Source organism: Phoenix dactylifera, chromosome 10 (genome assembly GCF_009389715.1).
Source record: "Phoenix dactylifera cultivar Barhee BC4 chromosome 10, palm_55x_up_171113_PBpolish2nd_filt_p, whole genome shotgun sequence".
In the NCBI taxonomy this organism is placed as follows: Eukaryota; Viridiplantae; Streptophyta; class Magnoliopsida; order Arecales; family Arecaceae; genus Phoenix; species Phoenix dactylifera.
The window spans coordinates 6,984,195-6,993,054 of NC_052401.1; the positions used below are offsets into that span (position 1 = coordinate 6,984,195).

The window sequence follows — 8,860 nt, forward strand, 5'->3', positions numbered from 1 at the left end:
TATTTATAGCCTGGATGGTTAAGACTATACCCAAAATAAACACATTTTTTTTATGAAATGTGAAAGTCTACCTTGTGTTTATTGTAAGGATACACACAAGGATAACATATATAAGCAAAACCTTGAAGAAATTCAACCACACAAATCCTCGTAAGGTGACTCATGGGGGTCAGAATCCCCTGTAGTGCAACTTTTGCATCGTAAAGTTTTGTACTAACTCGATGGCTGCCATATTGTACCAACCCAATTGCCCTATTAGCTTCGGGTTTTTTTTTCATTCTCCGGATAACTATTGTATATTATTGGATGGGTACAATCATCTAGAGGAGCATAACAGACGCTGCATACCTGTATGGTGGATCATACAAGTATACAAGGCTATAGATCATATCAAAGGAATAATTAATCTAAATCAAGATCTTATGCAAATAATTTTTTACAATCAATTGTTTCAAAGTGACATAAGTCGACGTATGCTTAATTATTTATTTAAATAAAATAAAATATTCTAACTAGTCTAAATGATCTAACTAGAACTCCAAAAATTGAAAATATCTTCTTTAGAACTTCTAGCGCACTCCCTCAAGTCCCGAGCAATCATAAATCTAGATATAAAAATAAAGAAAGAAGAAATATTGAGCTACACTAGCCTAGTTAGCAATATAACACCCAAAGTGGGGTCTAAGTTTGCCAAATAAATAGTAAAATATTAACTAAAAATAAATCTATTCTCGAATAATACATATATCTCTTTCGAAGTTTACTATTATTTTCATACACTAATACTAGAAATCCAATATCAGGTTATGGTTATGTAACCCAGTGGTATTAATCAGAATGCACAAAGTGACAAATACCCCTATTCTTAACCATCGGTGGTTCGGTGTCCAAATACCACTATTCTAATCACTGGTGATTTGGTGTTGAAACCAGTTTTTTAGATTACAAATCGACGGGCCAACGAATAATTTTATTGACAGGGTCAAATCATAGCCGTCCTAAGACTACATACATATGAAACAAATTTTATAATTTACCTAGTCATATTTTTCAAATTTCATAACATAACATAACACATAATATATATATATTTTTACAAAGATTTACTATTGTAAGAATAACATGTGTTTGACCGAGTATAAAATAGATATAACAATCATATTCAATGAACTAATTATCATTTTACCAAAACTCGGAAAACGCACATTGAAACATTAGGCTACTTACTTCATCTTGCTTCAAAATCCTACTTGAGTTAGGCGGGTCAAGTTCAATTGTTTTAATATCATGAAAATATAATTAGTTTCATCATCATCTTAGAAGCTAAGCAAAGTTAAAAATTAAAATACTATTGGGGATACAATCTCATGCCTTTAAGTTAGATTGGTTAAGTAGTAGTGCTCGACTGCCCAAGGAGATCCGAGCGAGGAAAACTCAACTAGTCAGGGCAAAATCAGTAGTGGCCAAATTTCAAAAATATCTAGCTAGGGAAGAGGTAATAGGCCAATCTACTGCTCGGGTACCAGGGCAGTTTAGAGCCTCCACACAAGGATTAACTTGGATCCGAGCAACAAGAAAAATAAGGCTTACACTAGGATCCTCAAGCTTGTCTAGAAAGAAAAAGAGGGAGAATCTCAATTAGGGTTCAATCAGGGGTTTGGGTTTGATTGTCAATGGCACGAGTCAACCTGAATTAATTATCATATCTAGCCCAATTAGGAGAGAAAAAAGAGGATTTGATAAACTAATCCATAGCTAAATAAATAAATAAATAAAATGAAAAGAATAAAGAGTTAGAAGAAGAAGAAGAAGATAGAATGGGGGAAAAAAAAGAGAGGGAAGAGAAGAGGTAGGAGGTGGGTGCCGGGGATCTGACGGCCAAGCCTAGAGGAACCGACAGTGGAGGTGGCCTTGGTGATGGTGGCGATGGCCTGCAACGCGATGATGCAGTCGGTGGCAGAATGATGTGGGGGTTCAGACGGAAAAAGGTATCATCCCAAGCTGCCCAAGATAGCAGCAGCCTGTCATAAAGAAACAATGGGAAGATGAGGACTCACCAGTAAGTTGCGGTGGCGGTGAACCTTGTGGCAGTAGTGGCTTCCGACGAAGAAAAATAGATCTCGAAATAAAGAAAAACAAAGCAGCAAGATTAGAGGAACAATGGGAGATTTTCGAGGGTGTTGGAGCTCAAATGTTGTGGCGCATTAGTCGCCGAAGGCAAGGAAGAAGAAGTGGGAGCTCGGTCGTGGACCAAGCGAAGAGGAACTCGGGTATTTAAAGGGATTTGGATGGGGGATAGACTTTCCACGACCCTTGCGTGGTTGAGCACAACCCAACGGCCGGCGGCCATTCAAATGCCCTATGTAATCTACAGCAGCCACGATTGTTGTAGCTTATTTGCTCAACCGAAGAGGGGGAGAAGCAAAGGATTGCTATCTTGATCCTCTATTTCAATCCCTTCTTCTTCATTGAATTTCGTTGGGCTTGCCGACTTCAACCCAAAGCAGCCCATTCTAAGCCAAATCTCACATCCTTCCCCTCTAGAAACCTTCTACGATGATGGTAGAGAAATCAGATTAGGGAAGGTTTGATTTTAATTCAAGATAAGTTTCTGAAATCTACGTCACTGTAATACATTTTTTTTCTTCCCAAGCTTACAAACATATTTTTTGTATTCTAATGCAAATGCCTCGGCTCTTCCCATGTCTCCATGACTCATCTCAAGAGCTTTTTTTTTTTGGGCTAAAACGGGCATTTCATACATTTTGAGTACGGATACACCCAATAAAATCAGCAAATAATAAGTCACAAAGTGTCCTAGGCAACTCCCCCTTCTCGGCCCATAGAATGCCTCCAGAGTCGGCCACATATTCAACCACCTAGTTCGCACCCCATTGGCCGCTCTGAATACATGCTTAAACTGAAAGGCCACTTCATCTCTCACCATCGCCAAAATATTTCAAAGCAGGGGTGTCCCCCTCCACCACCCCATGGGCCCCCTTAGACCCAGCTGATCACGGTGGCCGAGTCACCCTCCAGTATGATCGAGCTAGCCTATAGCACTCACCGCGCATGACACAGGCCAGCCCAGGCCACCTGCAATTTCGCTCCAGAAACTGAGATGTCGAAGATCTAGCAGCTACCACCCTAGAGTTCGGGCCCCTAATGACAAATCTAGCACCTCTCCTTCTGCCTCCATCCAAAACGGAACCATCAAAGTTGAACTTGAGAAAATTCGAGGGTGGAGGCTCCCAAGTGAAAAACACCATATGAGGCGCTGCCTGAAAAGAATGGGGCCCTCAGGTATCCCGAGCTATCAAAGGCCCATGTGCTAAGCTTGCATGAATGATCTATGCGACTTGTGCTCGGGCATGCTCCACAACAAACCTCGGGGACGGACTGTGCTTGCCAAAAGTTCGAGCATTCCTTGCTAGCCAGATTTGGTAAGCTGTGCAGGTCGCTCCAATGGCCCCCCAGCGCAGCTGAGGGATGCCGGACCACCGGCAGATGGCCTGTAGGAATAGATCCCTCCAACTCCGAGCATCCTGCGGGACCTCAGTAAGCCTCCAGACCACACTCGCCCACATGCACTGGAACACCACATGATCCACCATCTCATCCACACCGCACTATAGACACCAGAGGGAATGCTCAGTCCTTGTCTGCTCAGCACCAATCTTGTCGGCAAGCGTTCCAAGGCCATCTTCCACAGGAATAAAGCAACTCTCGGGTGGAGTCCGAATCTCCAGATCCAAGCACATTCCGAGCCCGGCTCGTGTTCCTGCTAGAGGACATGGAAAACATCCCCCACCCTGACACTAGCTCTGCATGACGTGCTTGAAACCCTGACATCCGGGCCTGCACATCCTAGAACCGGGAGCGATCGAACCTGCTCTACTAAGTGCTCACCAAACAACTGGCCAAGCCTGACGCCATCCCACTCTGCCTCCCCAGGCCTGAGGAGGTCACAAACCCAAAGTCCGTCTAGTTCGTCTGCTTCCTCGGCACTGACCGTAGTTGGCCAGAGTCGCAAGAGGAGAGTGTCCACCTAAGGATCCTCTACTATATCGATGCTCCATCCATTGCCGATCAGCCATCTAGTATTCACCAAGGCAGTAGGCAAGTATCTCCCAATCTTTCGCCACATGTAGGAATATCTTCGGCTGTTCGGGACCGCCCCATCAGTCCCTACGCAGCCATATCTAGCTGCCATAATCTGACTCCAAAAGCCCTGTGGCTCAAGGATAAACCTCACCGCATGACGAGCAATGAGCACCTCGCACCTCTCCAAAAGAGACTGCACCCCCAAATCTCCCTTGCGTATCGGTATACAGACTCTCTCATAGGCTACCAAATGCACCCCGTGGCTAGCTTTGTGTGAGCCTCACAGAAAACTCCGAAAAAGCCATTCAATCCCTATCAGCACTGTCTTCGAGACGATAGTATTGGCCATGAGATAAATAGGCATGGAGCACAAAACTGACCTAACCAGCATTAATCTGCCCATCATAGGGATGGTTTAGATATCCAAGATGTGTAGAAAATTCCAATGGGAATTTCTGACCTGGATTTCTTCACCTCTCTCTATTCACCATTGGGAATCCGTTCACCATTAGAAACTTCCGGTCCATTTCTCCTAACAAACTTTTCCATCAAACAATCAGGCAAATTATCATAGGTTAAGTCTAAATTCTGAAAAACCATGGTCCAAATCAAGGTCTTTCTCCTTTAAAGATCAAGATTTGGTGATGGTACGGATGGCAAAAGCAATGAAATAAAAGTAGAGGACAACAGGTACAAATAACGGCGTTCTAACCTGAGTGGTTTTTAGAGGAAAAATTTGCAATTAATCCACCACCAGGATGGTTTTAACTTTTAATAGGCTTCTTTGTCGGAGAGGTAGGTAGGGTGGTGATAGGGTTGTGAGAGAAGATGAAGCTATTCTTTCCATTTAAAATCAAAACATTATCGAGGGAACAACATGGCATGTTCCATTTACTAGTTACAGACCATGAAGGATACCGACCGCAAGATATTAAAATATAGGTTGCGTGGTACCAAACTCAATTATCCAAAAGTTGCACCACAGAGGATCCGAATCTCATAATAAGACAGGTGCCGACGTGTGATTTCACCGGCCAAATTATTTTTAGTTGATCCATTAAGTTCTTCTAGAGATCCTTTGCTTAATATATTTTGAGTGCTGCCATCCAACGCTGCTTCATTTCTTATGTAGATTCTAAACTTGAATGTGGATAGTTTTCAAAATTTTGGTGAATGATGGATGTCAATAATTGCAGTTGCATAACTGCAAAATGGAGTTGGTATCTAGGGTTTGAGAAAAAAATAGTTGATTATGCAGCAGTTTTCTACTTGGTGCTACAAAGCCAAAAACTTAAGTGTTATGGACATTCACCTAGGACTTGCCACAATCGGCACGTGGTCAGTCCAAAGAAATCAATGCTGCACTGTCCCATAATCCACATAGGTTATGGGCCCGATTTGCTTTGATATAATATATCAAATTGACTCGAAAATCGTCTCTAAAATAACAAAAACACAACTAAATCGACTCAAACAAAAGCAACTAATAAGGCAATAAAAGAAACATGACGCAGACTCGAATGAACCCAATCCGGGGCCTGACTTAATCCGGTGGCTCAAAATCATCTCCTAGCTATAATGATGTCAATCTCTGGCACGAACACGAGCGAGCAGCTCTGATGGCTCGATTGTCTAAACGAACGGCTCTGATGTCCCCATCAATTTAGGCTATTCACCAAACTAGTAAATATCTTTTTGCTGCCAAAATTCCTCTGATCTTCCTTTAAATCCACTCAGCCACTCTTCATCACATGCTGAACTATTGGGCTTGCTATCCAGTCAACTACCCAAATTTTCTATTTTTGCAATATGAGAGGAGTTTCATAAGAGCACTACCATTATGAACTTCTTGTTCCAGATTAGCTGTTGAAGTCCATACTGGAGTCTGTGATAAGCAAGAAGTTATAGATGGATTTCATAGTGAAGCTTTACTGACCTATGTTTTGAACGTTCTTCTTATGATTTTACTGCTTTCAAATTGCATATTCTCCCTATCGAAGTTAAGAATATAATCTTTTCAACTGGTCTTTCTTTATTGATCATCTTCTTGACGTAGGTAAGAGTTCTTTGTGGTAAGGCTAAGGAAATTTTGATGGAAGAAAGCAATGTCCAAGTAAGTTCTATTTCATTTCTTATTATTACCCCTTTTCTAGATTTTCTTATTTCTAGTTGGAATTTTCTAATACTCCATCTTCATGAGTATACAATATAAATAGTTGATTTAATGTCTTCTTTGTCTTTTTTCTTTCTTTTTGTGTAGAACATGTACTAATTGTGGCAAAATAGATGAGACACAATTATAGAATTAAATTCAATTATAATTTCTAACATTGGTGTGCTTTTGCACATATATATTTGATGGGGACATCAGAGCCCTTCATCCAGATGATCCTGAGCCCCCGGATTGAGCCAGACCCGTTTATTTGCATATTTATTTTATTATTTTATTTCTGGGCTTATTTGCATTCTAGGGTTTATTTGTGGTTTATTTTATTTCCGGGCTTATTTGCATTTTAGGGCTTATTTGTGTTATTTGTGGGTTCATTAGGATTTATTTCTGTGTAAGGGGGGTTTATGCAAGTTGTGTATTTGTGCCCTATATATAGGGAACTATTTTCATGATTAGGTTTTAATGAAGAATTAGAAATTTTCTCCCCACCTAATCTCTTTCTCTCTTCTTCTCTTCTCCCTCTTCTCCTCCTCCTCCTCTTTCTTTCTCCCTCTTCTTCTATTCTGGTTTAAAATCCCGCTGAATTTCTTCCTCCAGATTTGGTCCGGCATCAACTTGGTATCAGAGCAAGGCTGGTTTTGCCCCTGCTGCCAAAGCCCCGATCCAACAACAGCCTTCCGGTGCTTCAAGGAGAACAGGGCCTTCCCTCTGTCAGCCTGTTCAAAAAAAAAAAAAAAAAAAAAAGGATCACTGCCGAGTCTGTGAAGGCCCAGATCGACAGCCACCCGCATCCGACCCTTCCTCTCTCTCGGTCTGTGTTTTCATCAGAGCAAAAAAAAAAAAAAAAAAAAGGAATCTCTCTCTTTCTCTCTCGGTTCAAACCAGAGGAGAAAGGAAAACCCCTTTCCACCGTCAAGCCGCACTGCCTCCATCCTCCGCCTGCGCCACCGCCAGACCTCACCCGAGCTCCAGACGTCACCCGAGCTCTTGTGCAACCTGCTCGTGCCGCCGCTCTCTTTCACGACCGCCTTCGCCGACGTCCCAGTCGACGCCGTCGCCCGCCGCGCTCCGCCTCATCTTCTGCACCACCGCCGCCATCTGTCGCCAAAAGTCCGCCACCGCCACCAGCCGGAGCTCGTGACCGGTCGCCGTCCGCGCCTGTGACCGCCTACCCGAGGTCGGCCGCCCCCGTCGCCGCAGAGCCGCGGCCAAGATCTCCGCTCCGCCCGCAAGTGCCGCCGCGAAGCGCGGCACGCCCTCCCGAATCCGTCGGGAGGTTGAAGAAGACCGGCGTTCACGGGTAAGAGCCAAACCCATTAGCCCATTACCCGCTAGCCCGAGTCCGGCTCCAACAAATCAAAAAAAAAAAAAAGTTTCACGTGACCCACACGTGACGGGTCCGTAAAGGGTATCGGATCGGGTCAAACCCGTTAACCCGAATCCTAACGGGTCTGAGTTAAAAAAAAAAGTAAAAAAAAAAAAGAAAAAAAAAAGAAAAAAAAAGAAAAAAAAAAAGGGTACCTGTTCATCTTCCTCACCGTGAGCACCCTCGCCACTGCCTTCGTCCGCCGTCGCCGCCCGCCTCGCCGCCTTGCCACCGCCTTCGTCCGCCTTCGTCACCGCGGCCGTCCGCAGCTCCGCCCGTCCTTGCCGCGACCGCCGTCGCCGTTCCACCGCTTTAGCGCCGCCTCCGCCGGGCCCTCCGCCAAGCTTTCCCTCCGAACGCCGCCTTCCCCAAGCAGACCGCCCGCAGCACTTCTTCGTGCCCTCCGAGCACGCCGCCATCGAACCACCGAGCCGCCCCACCTCTGTGCCTCTTTCTCGGCGCCGAGATCCATCTCCCTGCCTCTGCTCCGCTGCCTCGCCGCTTCTCGCTGCTTCCGCTCTCGCCCCAACCCGCGTCCGGCTCCCTTTGTCCCTCTCCTCCCCCACTTCCGCCGCCCCCGCCCCGCTCCCCTTTCCCCTCCCTTCTTCTCCGATCAAAACCCCTCTTCCCTTCAAACTCCCACGGGCCGACTCCACAGGGGTTTCATCAGGCCCCACACCCTCACACTCGCCCGCCCCTTCCTCAACCTTCGGGCCAACAAGTCTCAGGTCCGCGCCACCACCATAAGCATAATCCACCCCACCCCCCGTCATCAGGCCATCACAAAACAGTATTCGGCCCATTCCTCCCCATCAGACCTAGCCTGAAAACCACCCTTTTCTTCGCAATCGGACCACTGTCGCCAAGCACGCCACTCCTTTTCAGAGCCGCTGAGTATAGGCCTACTAATTAGAATTATTCAAGTCTGCAAATTGCTGAAGTCAAATTCGGGAAGAGCCTACCAGCTGCATTCGTGCCCCTGATCGTCGCCCCAGTCCACAAGCACACGATTTTGGTCGACTACTTCACGACAGGTGATAGGTTTCTACTTTTTCTGGCTTGTTCATTTAATTATGTTCTAGTTCTCTTGCATGATAGCCATATTCTTGAAAATTTATATTGTTGTCAAAATTCAGAACATTAAACCTTTCACTTCCGAACCCATCCCATTACCCTTTAAATCTTAACATTAAATTAGCACACCCTAGTAACAGGACGTT

The 8,860-nt window shown here is 44.8% G+C and overlaps 1 protein-coding gene across 1 annotated transcript; it reads right to left on the minus strand.

Annotated features, from left to right (window-relative positions):
• Positions 1 to 7,716: 7,716 nt before the first annotated feature.
• Positions 7,717 to 8,413, minus strand: LOC120112235 (spidroin-1-like). The gene is made up of 2 exons (XM_039131103.1): positions 7,796 to 8,413; positions 7,717 to 7,725 (listed from the first exon to the last, which is right to left on the minus strand). Exons 1-2 carry the CDS (start codon positions 8,411 to 8,413, stop codon positions 7,717 to 7,719), a joined length of 627 nt encoding a protein of 208 aa, XP_038987031.1.
• Positions 8,414 to 8,860: the final 447 nt, after the last annotated feature.

Coding starts and splice junctions, on each gene's coding strand:
- LOC120112235 (XM_039131103.1), bottom strand. CDS start 8,413: ATGACGGGGGGTGGGGTGGATTATGCTTATGGTGGTGGCGCGGACCTG.